This window comes from Dromaius novaehollandiae, chromosome 6 (assembly GCF_036370855.1).
Source record: "Dromaius novaehollandiae isolate bDroNov1 chromosome 6, bDroNov1.hap1, whole genome shotgun sequence".
Taxonomy (NCBI): Eukaryota; Metazoa; Chordata; class Aves; order Casuariiformes; family Dromaiidae; genus Dromaius; species Dromaius novaehollandiae.
The window spans coordinates 9,058,418-9,075,153 of NC_088103.1; the positions used below are offsets into that span (position 1 = coordinate 9,058,418).

General features: G+C 41.3%; 1 protein-coding gene across 3 annotated transcripts in view; it reads right to left on the reverse strand.

The window, feature by feature from the left end:
* MCU (mitochondrial calcium uniporter) overlaps positions 1 to 16,736 on the reverse strand; it is a 96,932-nt gene that overhangs the window by 6,504 nt on the left and 73,692 nt on the right. For all 3 annotated transcript variants that reach the window (XM_064513606.1, XM_064513604.1, XM_064513605.1), the window contains exons 2-4: positions 9,055 to 9,124; positions 3,958 to 4,128; positions 2,577 to 2,681 (exon numbers count right to left, since the gene is read on the reverse strand). In XM_064513606.1, the coding sequence (XP_064369676.1) occupies positions 2,577 to 2,681; positions 3,958 to 4,128; positions 9,055 to 9,124 (346 nt within the window). The remainder of the gene's footprint in view (positions 1 to 2,576; positions 2,682 to 3,957; positions 4,129 to 9,054; positions 9,125 to 16,736) is intronic.

Consider the following 16,736-nt stretch of genomic DNA (forward strand, 5'->3'; position numbering starts at 1 on the left):
AAATTCTACCTTACTCTATGCAAATAAATACAGTAACAGGGCTATTAACTGAAATAGCCTTTATCCCAGTGTTTTAAAACAAAGAGCATTCATCAAGGAAATAAGCTTGTAAAGGAGTTGTGACTAGTAACATCATAGTACATGCTCCATACAAAAAAACTAAGTTTTGAATTAAAGCAGGAGAACCGTTAGCCAAAAAAAAAGCAGTAAGAAAAACATAAAGTTAAATTTTTGTAATGTCCTTGGGCTAGCACCTTAGGCTATCTTCTCTAAACAGAGTTTTATCAGCACAGAAAGCAGAACTGACATAGAAAAACCGTCGCACTTTACTTTCTGGGGAAGCCAGTCTTGGCTTGCAATGCTCAAGCAACAAATGAGAAAGTTCTGATTCACAAAAAGCTATGGACACTAAGTCCTAACCTTAGCAGCCTGAGGGAAAGAAATAATTCAGTTGTCAGTGTTAAAGTACACAGTAAGCAAAGCACATTCTCCCCAGCCCAAAGCCAAATATCTTTAATTTGACTGCAAAGAAAAAATCCACAAGGTGACTATCAAAGAGTGCTTAGTATTTCAGATTACAGCATTCTACCGTTCACATTTCAAAATATACATGGTGATTTTGTAAAATGAAAAGCAACAGCTGAAAAGTTTAACCAAACTAATTTCAGTGGCTATTTACAGGCACATTAATTTTAATAGAAGCTAACTATAGAAGTCTCCTCGGCAAATGAATCGGAGGCGGCAATTTCACGTAACCTAGGTGATCCTAGACCTCGCCCTGCCAGCACACAATAGGTAGATCATGCAAGCAAGCTATAACCAAAAATGTACCAGCTCACTGACACGGACTTTGCTCTTTCAAGCAGTAGGTGGGCGGGATGTATGAATTGCCTTATCTTGGGACAGTAATTTCTCCAGTGTAGAAATAGGCATAACGTTCACATTTTCATTTAGTTCTACTGAAAATTACAGACTAGACCAGCTAGGCCTAATTCCCCCACCTGGTCTCAAGGGCTAACAATTAGAAAAGAAACCTTGTTAAAAGTCTTCATTTCTTTGGCCTACAGAGTCTCATAAGCCTGTGAAAACACTATATTCAGGAAACACAGCAGTAAGGTGAGAAGAGAGAGCAACATTTTCGTGCTGTTCCACATTGACCCATCAGGCTTAGGTATCCAGTCTTAAGAGAGAGTTTTCTGTTAAAATACTCTTAAATTGATTGGAAAAAACATCTCTAGCGGAGATCAGTCTAACCCACAGTTAGGGGAGAAATGGCATCTCATACACCGCACTCCCAAATCCAGGTGTCTGCTGCCTACCAAGAACAAGTAGCTTCACAAAGCTCCCCGAGTCACCAAAATTTTCTTTTTTACTCGGTATTTTTATACTGCGATCAATAAAACACTGAAAGTCTTTCTTTTTTATAATTTTATTTTCCTCGCAAAAACATCCTTAGAAGCCAACTACAGTCTACAGAGGAAAACAGCACTTATCAGCAGTTTCCTAAAAGTCAGTCACCCAAGGTGGTCTCAGACCCAAAAGACATCATCAGAGTCCTCTGATTTTTTGAGAGATCAACTTGCTTTAACATGTTGTCTTATTCGAGCTGCTTAATGTAATAAAAGAAGCATCGACAGCTCCCTCCCAGCTTCTGTCCTATGAATGATTTTGTCCATAAACTGCTGCTGCTTGAAGAGAGAGGCATAAAAAGAGAAAACCCAAATACATACGTAAAATATCCAGATAAACAGGGGAAGGTATTCCCACCATCTAAACTCAATCAGACACATCCTGATGGCCTCAGTCAGGTCACAAACCTTTCCTATTTTGCTTGCCTGACTACAGGGCTAAAAAAAATTAAGTAAGGGCATGCAAAGACCTGGAACTTAATTTAACCTAACAGCTACATATAAGAAAGAATAGGGGAAAGATGAAAATATTAACTTTGTGCCTCTGTCAGTAAATCTACAGTGCCTCAAAATCTTCTTGCAAGTTTTCAGACCTAGAAGTTATACAAGTTGCTGAAGCCAACTATTTACATTGATTTTGTTATTGATTCAAAATAGGCTGTTTTCCCTTCCTATTTGTTTCTTAGTAAGGCGACCTCGTAAGAGCGCTATCATTAATTTTACTATTTGTCAGCTAACAAGATTTCAAGGTTTGTTCGCAATAAAGTACCACGCTTAACGGAAACAAAAATCCCTACTTTCAGGCTAGGGAAAGGATTTATTCTTCCAAACCAGGTAATAGGAGTTATAATCTGATTCTTTTTTTGTATTCAGCTCCTTCACAATGAATTAAAAATGTTAAATTAGTTTTCCTCTGCCATTTCTTCTTTTATTCCTCTTATGAGGGATATTAGCCTCGAATAGAATGATTATTTGTTTTCTGGCATTGACTACTCTACGATGGCGGATATAACTACGTTAGACTGCAAAGGCAGGATTAGAAACTGCAACATTTACTTTTCAAGAACACGAACTGTTATTTTTACAGGTTAGTAAAGCCTGCTGCATTTACAGGGAACTGAACACTGAAAAGTGTTTTTGGAGTTTACCAGAACCAAGTGAGTTTACCTCTCTTTGGTGGTCTAACAAGGTATGTGACATCATTAATGATCAGTTTGAAGTCATCCAGCAGAAGCAGATCTATGCCTGTGGAGGAGGCAACACGTGTGCCATCTGTAAGGCAAACAGAGATGAATACATTAAACAGTAGAAACAAAGCATCTAAATGTGCTATGCTTGCCCTAACCTTGTTGTAACAGTATCCCAAATCTAGTTGTAGGACTGTTTTTCATCTACAATACTCTTTTTAAAACTAGATACATAGATTAAGAGATCTCACATGGCAAACACTAGCTAAACAACGTATACAGTTATTTTTCTAAATATGTTATTTTTAGGGCCGTCTTATAAAAATAAGTACCCTTCATCTCACCATATAATACTTGAATATTTTACTACATTCTGCAGTACAACTCACTTCAGTGACTTTCATCTCTCCATGCTAGCATCAAAGATGACTATTTCCATCTTTTAAATTTGATAGCTTTGGCAGCAACTCCCTCCCAGGCCAAGGCCTTCCATGAAATATCTGTTCTTACATCACTCTCCTAAGACACCCTAACAACGCTTCAGAGCTTTGGTGCTAGCATAAGTAGCATTTGAATTAGACACAATAAAATGGGACGTTTTAACTGAAATACGATTAAGTTTTAATAGCCAAGTAAAATACTGTTTCCCCTGCACCACTTTTTACACCCAGTTCCTTACAAATTGATTGGAATCTCTATACAGGCAACTTGAATCTTCAGACTAAACAGTAGGAAGCACTCACCTAAAACTTAGACATTAATCCTGATAAAGGTAAATTGAGAAAGCATATTTAGCAAGATTATGAGAGCCTTCAGGCAAAAACAACTAAAAACCACAGCTATTCATATTTTCATTAATACCCTGAAATAGGCTTTCCAATTATCAGTAACAGTGATTTGCATTCTGAGCATCAACCTTACATCATCAGTTGCCATCTTCAGAACCTCAAGCATCAATCTCTCCAGAAAACTAGTATAACTTTGCAGTGCTCCTGGGCTGCTATATCCACACAATTAACATGATAAGTGCTGCAGCGTGGGCTACTACACTCTTGCTCAATATTTCGAAGTCATTTAGATGTAAGTGGAGAAACAATGAAGATTATGTCTTTTATTGTTAGAGAATCTTCAAGTCTGAAGCTAACCACTAGAAACTGCTTCCTCTTTATTCACTCTACAGTCAAATATTTCCTTAGCAAACCTGAATACATGCAGACAACTAACTGAATATTCCCACTCAATTCCGCTTTTTCCAGAGCATCCAAGAACTCACTCCATGACGAGCTTTTACTTGGAAAGTTACACGCTAGACAAAAATAGCCAGCAAACAAGTAAATCGATTAGTCTGCACGCTATAGTACCTGCTGAGTAGATTGCAACCCGATCAATTCCCCGGTCCTCCGCTTGTAGCTGTTGTAGGAATACACCAACTGAGTCTGAGATAGGTTTAAGCGTGAACTGGCAACGTTCACGTCGGGATGGAAGATTCACAGAAATAACAGGTAACCCGTTTTGGTAAACCACTGTCACTTCTAGGAAGAAAATAAAAATACAAGTTATCCTTAAAAACATAACAGACTTTCCTGTAACAGTTCTACATTTGTCCTATAGAGACAAGACAAATATGGTTATGAACTGAATGTGAAGCAGAAATTAAAAAATTTTGGCTTATCCTACATCAAGAGATGTGTCCTCCAAACCTGAAAACTAAAGGACAGCAGAGGTTTCCATTCTTATTAACTTAGCCATATCTATTAAGCTTCTAATGTTTTGTGGAAAAGTAAAAGTAGAACATAAATATACCTACTCTTAGCACAATCACCTTTATGGTAAATGTAACCTGGTATCTAAGAGCAGCACATAACAGCACAGTATATTTCCATTAGTTTTTGAGAACCAAAGTATTTTGGACTGCAGAACACAAAATACTGCACAATTTAGAGATTTACAGCCCAGAAGACAAAGACAGACCACACAGTAGGAGACCTCAAGGAAGGATCTACTTCAAACACTTTTATTCTTGTTTAGTTCTGGTTTCTTCCTCTTTGTACAGAGGCAACAAACATGTAAGGGAACAGTCAGGAGTATGGGGCTGCAGGAACGGCATTCACTGAGTTTAAGCTTCAAGGTCATTTCATCCAAAATTCATGGGATCAATACACTTTGTACTTCAGAAGACAGATGTTACTTCTTAGGTGTACGTAAAAAGAATAAAAAAAAACACTCTCCTTTTCTTGAGGGCTGTCAGAAGCTTTTCCAAATACGTTCTTAAGGGTATACCAGTACACGCTGGGGGCTGACCAGCTAAAGAGCAGCTTGGCAGAAACAGAGCAGGGGCTCCTGGTGGACATCAACTTGGACATGAGCCAGCCATATGCTCTTGCAGCAAAGGCCAAAAGCCTCCTAGACTGCATTAGAAGGAGCACTACTAGCAGGTCAAGGGAGACCATCCTTCCCCTGAGCATGGGTGAGGCCTTGTCTGAGGTGCTGTGCCCAGTGCTGGGTTCCCCAAGCCAAGAGAGACAGACGAACTCAAGTGAGCCCAGTGGATGGCCCTGATGATGATGAAGGGTTGAAGCATCTGACATTTTAAGAGAAACTCAGAGAACTAGAAGAGTTGAGCTTGGAAAAGAGAAAGTACATTTGGGGGGAGAGGGAGAAATCTTATCAATGCATATAAACACCTGATTTTAGGGAGGGGGGCAGGATGGAGCATGTGTAAGGAAGATGGAGCCAGGCTCTTCTCAGAGGTGATCAGTGACAGAACAAAAGGCAATGGGCACACATTGAAATACAAAAAATTCCATTTAAACATAAGAATTGGTTTTTTTGGTGAGAGCGGTCAACCACGTGGAACAGGTTGCTCAGAGAGGTTGCAGTGTCTCCATCTCTGGGGATATTCAAAAGCCAACTGGACAAGGTCCCAAGGAACCTGCTCCAGTTGACCCTGCTTTGAAGAGGGGTTTGAACTAAACAATCTCCAGATGCTGCTTTCCACCATTGGCTATTCTGTAATTCTGCAATGCCACTGCACCCTGCTAAAATTTATTGCAGTGACTTATACAAACTGTAAGCTAGTTATTATTTTACTAGCAGCATGCTCTGCATGCTTTGGGATATTCATACGGATAGGAAAAAAGAAAAGAGAGAACAAAATTGGAGCTTTTATTCTCTGTGCCCTTTACCAAGTCACAAACAGTCGAAATTTCCTAAAGGCTGTAGCTGCTCAGAGAGAGTAGCACACACCTAAAAGAACGATCCACTTCAAGTTGTTGTGTATTCTCCTTATGTAAAAACATAAGATCATTTTTGTTGCATAGAGCACTTGCCACATCTCAGGAGATGATGCAGTCACCCACCCACGCTGCAGCTGGCTTAGCCTTCCCACCTGTTGTAGCTTCGGCCTACTACACGTACTCCATCTACTTAAACTGATTTAACTGACATATTGACATTGCAAGTCAATTTTAGCAGCTAACATCAAAACTACTTGGTCTAAAGAGGTCCGTGCTGGAAGTAGAGGCAAATAAAGTAATTTTAACTACCAAAGGAAACTACTGCTCAGCATGCCAGTATTAGGCAAGTTCTGCCACCTTTATGCCTCCTTTCAGAGATTTGTAGCCAAATGATCACTGAGTTTACTACAGGATACTTTGCACATCAGGATAAATCTTGGAGCAACATCCCTTTTTCAAGAAAGAGGCTCATGGATGTTGAGAAAGGACGCGCAGTACTACTTATTTTTAAAAGGCAAGAACATAGTTGTCTCGAGCTTTGAGTTTACCATCGTGTGTCTTCATGTATTGAATCAAGCACGCAATGGCAAGAGTACATTTTTCCTCTTTTTCTGAAGGATTGCTATCCAGTGTTGACAAAGAGGTTCTCGTGTCATCATCAAAGACTAGGTGGAAGTGACCACACATGACATCTGAAATGACTAAAGCCTCTCAAGAGGCTCTACTATTTGGAAACCTATAACACCTATTCTGAAGAACCAGACAGCTGACAGGATTTCAATAGCTTAAGTGTTTCAAAGCTTAAAATTCAGACTACAGTCAGATATTTACTGAAAAAAGATACGCAAACTGCCAGTTTATTTGGACAGTTAAACAGAAATTCAAGCTCCATATCAGCAGCTGTTTTGACACCAGCTATCAGATTTTGCTTTCTTTCAACTCAAGTATTTGTGCAAGAGACTGGTAAGAAATAGATTAGCATTAACTACATTTGTGAATTTTCTACTTGAGATAGCAGGCTCAAAAGAAATGATTAACATGTTTAGAAGTTTAAAATAGCCACTTAAGTATTAATTTCATTGGTTCTGTGAGTAGCATATACAATATTAACTTAGGTAGTCATTACGAAACCACAAGGCTGTTGTAGAGAACTCAGTTCACATGAAAAATGTTTTTATTTACAATGCTACTTTGATTATACAGCTAGTAAGCCAGTTTCTTTATTGTACAGCATAATAAGTAAAACAAAAAAACACCATTTGCACCAACACTTTTCTGTCCATCATCGCCTTTGTTGCAACACAACTGCAGCTCTGTTACTGCCAGCATTGAAGGAAGTACATACAGTGCCAGTCTTTGCCACACTTTAACCTTGTGCAGAGCAGATGCAGGTGATAAAAATGATAGGTAGGTCTGTACCAAAAGTCTTCAGTGTTGGTGACAAGACAAAACCTTTTTCAAGGATTTCCAGCTTAGGTGAAGTGTTAAAGAACAAATTATTTCCTTAGGAGGACAGGTTCGGTAAATCCAGAATTACAGCTGTTATGCTTCCCACTCACATAAAGCTTGTAAAAGTCACTCTTTCTAACATAACTCACCAGTGGGAGAGTTCATAATTCCACTTTGACCCTCTCTTCCCCTCCCACACAAGTAATGCCTGGTCAAATTTTTACTGCATTGGAGAGGGAACAGCTCAGAGTCAAATTAAAGTAGTAAAAAGGCAGCAAGACACAACTTCAGTAAGTGTTAAACAAAACACTGATTTATGGCTGTCTACCTTGCTTTCCTCTATTCTGACAACCCTGTGGATTGCTTGCTTCAAGACAAATACAAGTAACCAAGGGGACAAAGCATTCTGGCATCCCACTAATTATACAGCTAACGTTCTGGCTTATCATCACTGATGAAATTTCAAACCAGTATTTAAATATATGGGAAAAGTCAAGGAAAGTAATTGTATACAAGTGTATTTCACTTACATTTTACAGTCACCTAAAACTTGGCCAGGTGTGCCACTAACTAAGGTAATCGAGGATTTTAAAGCTTTACACAGTGTTAAGCACAAAGCTGTTCTGAGGCAGCAATTCCATCTCTGCGCCACAAAGTTTTGACTCAACCATATGTGAGCTAGTAACACATCACTGGTAATTTTCAAGATTTTTTTTGTTCTTGCATAAGAGCTTAAACAATACATTAGGCCAAAATAATGTACAGTAAAATAAAAAGGATGGCCAAAGAAATCAGAATGGAACTTTTACTGCTGGTAATGGCAAAGTTATTAGAAGTAGTAACCAGAGGAATATTCAAGCATAGTATCAGAAGGGACAAATCAGACATCATTAGGTCAGGCATGTATCTATGAGCTTTACATGATCCTCTCAGTCTTGTATTAATCTACATTTCCATCTATTTAAGCCTTCTAGTTTTTATTGCAGCTCCTTCCCAAGCTCCCTGCAGCAGTCACATTCTCGCTGTGTTTGCGCATGGTCATTATCCTGACAGGGGAAGCACTTGTGGCTGAGCCCTTTGCTTTATTACACTTCAGGCATTACTAACAAGCCTTGGCAGGGAGAGGATCCACTAACTGCTCGCGTCAGTCAGCACAAGCGCTCCATCCTTCGCGCACAGCACGAGATGCTAAGTAGGCAGCGATCTCAAAGCTGTTTGTTTCCTCTCTGTATTTTGGCAAACAGAGATTTTTACAAAGTTGCACCTACTTTGGCAGTGCATTCTCTTGCTTTGTGCTATGATGATGTTATGAAAAAAGCTCAATGTCTGAGCTGTCCCAGAACTTCAATAAAGAAACAAAACGCACTTGGCTTCACAGCTTATTCACAGCAGCAAGCACAGTGCTTTCAACCACTTAAGCGACAGGTATCAACGGTATTTTCATTACATAAAGTTCATGAGGCACACTGTATCCCAGAAGGTAGGTATCACACAGACCACAGGCATACATCAGCAAAAAGTCTAGCAAAATTTTAGATAGTTGGGCATAATTATATCTTCCTTCATAAAGCCTGTCTAGTTTTGTAAAGATGGTTATTGCAAGAGTAGACTGCTTCTTTAATTCTTCTTGACTTGCTTTGTTCTGTCACTTCCCCAGTTCACAACTAGATTACCTCCTATCCAAAAAAATCCTCAACCAGAAGGGGTTCAGGGAACATGATTTAAGTTAGTGAAGTCAAAAGTGAGCCCAAACTTCACTACGCCAGTACTCACCATCAGAGGGCACTACTGTACTGCAATAGACCACTCTGAGGCTCTGCCAAGGAGAAAGCCTCTGATGCACCTGGAAAAATCAAACACAGCAAAAAAAGACAAATGTTCAGTCGCACTCGTCTGCCGGAATCGCGCCCCGCTACCACCTCCTGTCCCCTCTCCCGCCACCATTCATCCGAACGCCTGCGCTAGGCATTTCCTCCCTCCGCCCCAGGGTAACCGCAGACCAGGAGCACCCGTCAGGAACAGCATCTTCTCGGGCCATCTGTCCCCCAGCAGGGTTTGCCCCCACAGCCAAGTCTACCTCTACGCATCTCACTGTCAATTCGCATAGTTTAAGGAGAACGCACAACAGCACAGCTGTGATTTTTTTCATAAAACACATTTTTAAAGCCAGATGCCACCTGAACGTAATCATTTTTAAAAATTCAACTTGAAGTTTTATGCAGACACAAAGGGAGAAGTTGCACAAAGCGGCAGTTTTCAAAGGGGGTAAAAAAAACTAGCATAACAATGGGCGAGGATCAGGAAATTATGGAGCAAGGGTGTCAGTCTCAGGTTTCCTCTACTGACTTAGGAAATTTTCTCATCCTTACAACAGAGAGAGGGAGGCCAAACTAAGATACTAGTAGCAAGTATGACCGTTCATGAAAAAAGAACACATTGTCCAAAATAAACTGACACTGAGCTGTAAAAAAGGGACTATGCTTGCTCATAACAATCTAGAATGAGACCAACTTTAATTATTTATACCCAGAAAGTCCACCTTCCAGGACAAGTATTTTATATTGGTTACAAACCAGAAAACCCCAACAATTAAACTACAACCCTAGCACAGGAAAGCCCCATTTTAGATGGAACAAGGCCCAAGAGCAGTTCTCCTATCCTGACCCAGCATCAGATTTTTCAACAGTTACAGTCCAATTCTAGTTTCTTTTTTTTGTTTTGTTTTGTTTCTTCTTCTTTTGGTGTGTTTTTGCAATGCAGTTGCCAAACCTGCATTTCCATAACAGTACCGCATAGGTAGGGCTTGCTTTCAGAAAATTTCAGACTGAAGTTTGCAAACAAAGTCCAGGCTGTTGATTATTTCTCTGCCAAATTGTCCAGACTTTCATTTTTAGTTAGGTTGCTTTCAACAGCTTACTTAAGACAGATTTCTCAACTACTTCACTTTTCTTCTGAAACCTGCTATACAAATCGAAAAAAGCCCCAACCACCCTAGTCTTGAGAGTGGGAATTATGCCCAGCTGGTCAGTACCTTGACACCTCTGGAAATATAGTCTAATTTATGTTGCATTTATACTCCTTTTTCCCTCCCTCAGCCTTGACAAGGAAAATCAATGAAGTCATCTTCAATTTTGCTTGTGGCTACAGTAGCATTTTCAGCTCCTCACAGTTGGGTCAAGCAGGCAGTTACCAGCAGAAGGGAACTGGGCGTTAAACAGCTGTAACTGAGTTTCAGTGAGAAGTTACATATTTTGGAAAAAGAAATGCTTAAAGAAAGCCTTTATGTTGGAAACCAAAGGGTAAATTTGCCTTTTAACATTTGAAAATAGCAAGTTTACAGCGCTGAAACACCTACATATTACTGCTAAGCAACCAGGAAACCACCTCGCCTGGAGGAGAAAAAATGAAAAATAATAATAAAAAAAATAAAAGCACCATACACCTTGGATAAGTCCAATTCCCCTGTCTTGCCATCACCATGGCCAAAAACCGAGAAGCTGCAATCGTCACAAGCTGCACATCACAGGTAAGCCAGTTTTCAGCTTGAATTCAATACCAAGTTTCAAATAAAGAGGTGAAGCCTCTAGAGCAAGTTTCAAAAAAAGCAATAACTTTTCCTATTTGAAGCCAGCAACTTCAATTTTAATGCTTCTAAAAAAAGTGCCACAGTAGATACAACAGTAATTGTGCAGAATTTATAGTTAGATACAAAACTGCCTTTTCAGAGCACTTTCACAAAGCACCTTTTACGTATTTGCTTCACCCAATTCTATAGCAGAGCAGGCACTTGCAGCTACCTGCTTTTTATTCCTTTACTCTTCCCCTTTACATGACATTCATCTTCTATTTTTAAAATACAACACACCAAGAGTTCCCCTTGCTACCAGATTTGCATGGCAGCCCAAAAATTTAGTAGCTGTTTTCAGACAGCCCTAAAACCTTCTAAACCCAGCTCTATCCCACTGCAGAATAGCTACACAATTCAAAGATATAATCAGCTGCCACCTGCAAAGACTCTAACATAAGGTCTGGGTATTTCACAGGTATAAGCTAATTCCGAAAGTCTCCTACCTTCATATACGCAGGAACAGGGTTGGAAAATAGGATGTGGTAGATGACTAATCAAAAGCTGAGGAATCCCCCCCAGATTTAACCTGTTGCAAAACCTTTGACAGTTCTTTCGCCTTGATTCAGATGTGAAACAACTGTATATTTTCATTAACCATACAGAAATACCCTGCCATTACATTTTAGAGGAAGGGCCTCTGGTTAAACTAAGCGCATCTGTCACTCCGGGCGCCTCTGGTTCTGAGCTGCACCTTGCAATAGCAACGCTGCTCTCGGAAACTTCTCATCTGAGACGACAGTCTCAGCTGGCTAGGGGAGAAGGGGGGGAAAAAAAGGCAAATGAGCTCAAAGTCAGCAGAGACCTAAACGTCATCTTCTGCCACCTAACATTAATCAGAGCTTAAGCAAACATTAATCATTTTCATTCTGGAGGCCGCATACTGTTTTAAAATTGAGATGAAGAGAAATTCATGTACCCTTTATCCAATATCTGCAACTCAACAGCTTTACACAAATGTGACAGAGGAACCAAGTCCCGGACTGAAGCCGTCGGGGGTCGGAGCAGGACCCTTGTCTCGAGCTTTACTGACCACATCTCAGTCAGTTGTCTGCAAGTGCTTTGGCAAGAGCTCATCGCTTGAGCAAAGCAGCACAGAATAACTACATCCATGTTTCAACCGAGATGGACATGTTTACTACTTCTGAAATAAGCAGTGAATAATATTTGCGGTGTGAAAGGCAGCAAAGCCAGACCACTGAAATCAGAAGGTTTATATACCGACATGGCTTTGTGGGTCTGAAGGGAATCGAAGCAGGAATGTTTTTCACACTCATTCAAATCCTTCCTATCCCATCTTGTCTGCAGTGAGATACATGTTAAAAGGTGCAGGGTTATGCAACAGCTCAACTTCCAGGAAGATTAAGGGAGCAAGAGTAGAAATCCCGGTCCTCTGCCTAAAGCTAACGCATCCTCCAGCCCGGTCCAGGTGTACATTAGACAGCCCAAAAGCAAAATACCAGCACCTCTAAGAGGTCGCAATGTAGCAAGCTCGATTCTACACTGGTGACAGGAAGGTTAATCAAAGCTGTACCAGAAAAACAGCCTTTTGGCTACCAGCAAGGCAGCAAGTGCTGTCTGACGGGAAAAGAGGGAGCAATCTGGCAGAGCTCATGTTCTGTATTTCACATAATTACCAAATGATCAAATGCCTTTAGGGTACCCAGGCCTCCAAAGCCTGATTAAAACTAGAAAAAAACTGGCCAGAAAAAGACGACATAGAAAAGAGGTGCAACTCGAATTCAATCCAATACACCAGCAAAACATGCTAAGTCATAACCTGCATTTGACACTCACGCTGCAGACTTAGTGAAAGACAGCATCCCCTGTGTAAGAGACTTCACCCATAACAAATTTCAAAAGACGCGTTTGCAAGTGCCAGCTGCAACATCCGTTTCACAGTCTATGAAGGGACTTGAACTGAGGCTGCCTTAATCAGATCTGAAGCAGCTCATCTTCTCAACCAGCAACTGCTATTTTCCTCTGTGCCCACTTCCACAGCATGAAGAACCGAACAGCTTTTTCTGGCTCCAGCACTGGTTACTCTGAGACCTCCTGGTTAGAACCTCAATGGCAAAACTTGCTGCCAGCTTCCCTGAGCAGTCCCAGTAACCCAAGGCACCGCCCCAGAAGTGCAGAAAAACTCCCTTCAATGATCTTTCCTTCACTTCGGGAATTCACCTACTACAGGCATCCAACTACATATGTTCCTGTATTCAGTTTGATGTTTTTTCATCACTGTTAAACAGTCCTTTCACCATAAATCTCTGGGTCTTCTCCTGCTTTGCTTCCCCCCCTCCTGTGTTCACAAAGCAGAAGATAGACAGAACAAAACACCATTCTGACCAGAAATCTGGTGCCCAAATCCCACAGTGCATATCATACCAAAACCGCTAACATTTCTGCACAGAGTTTGCAGGGAAAGTCCTCCAAATATGAGCCTTTACAGCACTCTGAGCACATCAACAGATGCAAGAGCATTTCTGCCTTCTCAGCTGAGCTCTGCTCACATCCCTTATAGCTGGCTCTGAACTCAGTTTCATCCTGAACACTTGGTATCTTATTGCTACCTCAGCTATGCAGAAACACTTCCTATGGGAGAGAAGCAAGTAGACCTTACCCTCCTTCCAGCCAGCACAGGACTGGCCTTTGCAGCTCCATCCCCTCCACTGTCAGGCACATTAGTCACCCTATTCACACCTTCACACCTCCAAGCATCACATACCTACTCTCTTTTTTCAAAAAAAAAGAAAAAAAATTTTTTTACACTGTCCTTCCTCCTCCCTTAACTTTTTCTTTGTTACAAGCCAGCATTCAAAGGAAGCGAGCTAAAGATGAAAAAAGGAAATAGGGAAAAATAGCTAATGGGACATTCCTAAAATTGCACTTCAGCCTCAAAATGCAGCAAGAGTGCGCAGTTCAGGAGCTGGCTTGTACCTGCATCAGTCCCTCACCTCAGGCATCAAGGGTCTTTTCCTGCATCTTTCAGCCCCTCCTTTTCCACCTTCATGCTTGCAAGACATCTGGACTCCTGAGCCATCTCGCACAATTTCCCTTTGGACTCAATTTCAGAGACAGATTGAGATTTTCAACTTTATTACCAGGGATTTATTCAACAAATAATTAATCCTGCGTGGCAGGCTTCCTCCAATTTTTTGCTGCACTGTCAGGATACATTCACAAAGTTAATATTACATGATTTTTTTTCTTTTTTTCTTTTCCCCAAGGAACACGTCATGCTTCTGTTTGAAAGTTTGCTACACGATGAAACATGTATTGTCACCCAGATATAGCTCTTACCATTGCAAAAGCAACAGCCAAAACGCACAGTTTTGCTGCCCTGCAGCAACCTGGCATGCAAAAAAGCTAAAGACTTGAGCTGAGAGCAGAGAGGAGCAGGGAAAGGCCCTGTGCTTGGGAGCAGGGCTCCTGGAATAAGGCTGCTGCGAAGGCAGAGGAACCCCACATCCCTTAGGAGCACGCTGCAGTTTTCAACAAACCCGAACTGCTGCTGTGCAGTTAATCATACACAGCTTGTCTCCCCCAGCCCAAGCATCAGGCTTCTGATTAAAACCCACCGGCTTGAACTCATTTCTTGTTGCCTTTGCCACTATGTCCTTGCTCACGTCCCACTTGAGAGGTTGTATTTTGACCTGAAAAGAACATTTTGCACCCACTGCCTCCAGAGGGCAATGTTCCTGAGGATGAAGGTCAAGTAAATGAGAACTGGTCTGAGCAGCAGTACTGTTCCTTGTATTTCTCCCCCCCCCCACCCTTTTAATCAGGTTGAGGAGAGACACAAAAAAGGCAACACCAGTAAGATGTGGGAAGTGTTCATCTTTGCATTTTGAAGCACTTCGTACGACCTACACAGTAGCAAATGGTCTTCGTTCGCCACCCTTACCATTCCTGCCTGAATTTTCTTTTCTTCACAGCTGCTAGGAATGGAACATAAACAGGAGATGAGCTATAAGTATTCCCTTGTCAGTCTGCTTGCTTTGCCCACCTGCCCAAAAAAGAAACAGGTAACCTACAGGGGCCAGGAGGAGGTGGGGGAAGAAGGAAGGAGATGCATCCCTTTTTTCCCCAAGGAATGAAATGACTGTTCCATGCTCTTCATGGCACGTTTCTCCCAGGCATTACTGCTGCTGGGGAGATGCTGTGCTGATGAGGATGAGATAATGAAAGGGGAAAAGTTTGACAGAGGTGTTGAGCATGTGAGTCAAGCAGGCTCTACTGCTTCTAACAGGTGCCTCCCTTGCCACCATCCACACCAACTCCCTCTCAAGGAGGGAAAAGAAAAACACAAAACCCCTTTTTCTGTCTGTTCTTAATTTTAGTGCAAATCTCAGTGACTTGCAGAGAACTACACTATTCCTATTTTACTTGAAACAGATGATAGCCAAGGTACACCAGACCATCGCACTCCTCCTTTCTTCCCAGCATCACACTGTCCCTTCTACCTCGAGCAGGAATGTTCCAGCCCTGCTTGAAGTTTTCCTTTACATTTTGTGATGTCAGGTCATGATTTTACTATTAAAATATTTTTGCTTTTTTGGAGTAGGTTGGTTTAAATTCCATCTTTTTAATATAGTCCTCAGAGTTACTGGAAAAAAAACAAGAATTTAACTCCCTTGCATCGTAAAAGCTTCAAAAACAGAAAACAAAACACCATTACGTATTTAAGCCTGTGTCAGTTTTGAAACCTGAGCACAGAGACAAAACAGAGCTGAATTCCTACCACTAGTTTCCAAACTCATTCCTCAAATCTTCCCATAGTAACAAGAATGTTACCTCTCCTCTCAAATTAAAAGAGCTTCTGACCCTAGTTTAAACAGCAGTTCGAAGAATTTAATTTTCATCCCATTGATTTCAGGGTTCTTCACTGCATGATTTAGTCCTTCAGCCAGCCAGTTTGTAAAGGGAACGCAATCAGAAGAGGAACAAAATTTATTCCCCTCAACATTTCCCTCATTTTTTGGTCTCTAGTGCTTAAACTAAATCCTCCGGCCGAGTCCGTCTCTTTGGTACGGCCAGTTTGGAGAGAACACCTTCTCCCACCTCGCTTCCATCCTGCGCAAAGAACAGCAAGGGCTTCAGTCAAGGAAACATTACTTACATATCCAGCATTTACAAGATCAAGAATGAATCAACAAGAGTTATGAAGTGAAATTTCCACAAGTACAAAAAAATTCCTTCCGTCTTGGTGCATGCTGGGGACGAGCCAACTCACACCTCTTTTCCAGGGAAAAACACTCAGAAATCAGGAAAGCTCGCTTTCAGCTCTTGAAGAGAAACAGCCGGCTCTCGCAGACTCGCAGGCAGCCTAAGCAGGCCGCCAGGGCCCCGACGCCTCCCTACGTGCAGCTTCATAGAAGCTAAACTTTGAGCTAAAGTATGGTATTCTCCAAACCACAGCAGTCCAGTATTTCCCAGTACTGGTGTGCGTGTCGGGGGCAACATCCTACACCAGCAAGTCCCTGGCCATTGTCCTGAGCAAAATAAACCTCACTTCTCCATCCAACATCACATGGTTTTGGTCCAAAAATTGAATCAGTGGAGCAGAAACTTGTCTTAGCCGAGGAGAGCATTGGGCAGAAAGAGGCAGTTCTTTCGCACCCATTAGAAGTCGCATCAAGTCAGTGCAACCACTAAGTAGGAAAAAGTCATTTTCTATCCCAAACGATGTGCCTTATGGGATAAGTTTGGAGACCTAACTTTCTGTATGATTAGATCCCTTACAAGGCACTTACAGAGTTTGACAGTATGGCCCAGACCTGCTAGCTAAGTTTTACAAGTACTCTTCCATTCAGAAGCTCAGGTCCTAAGG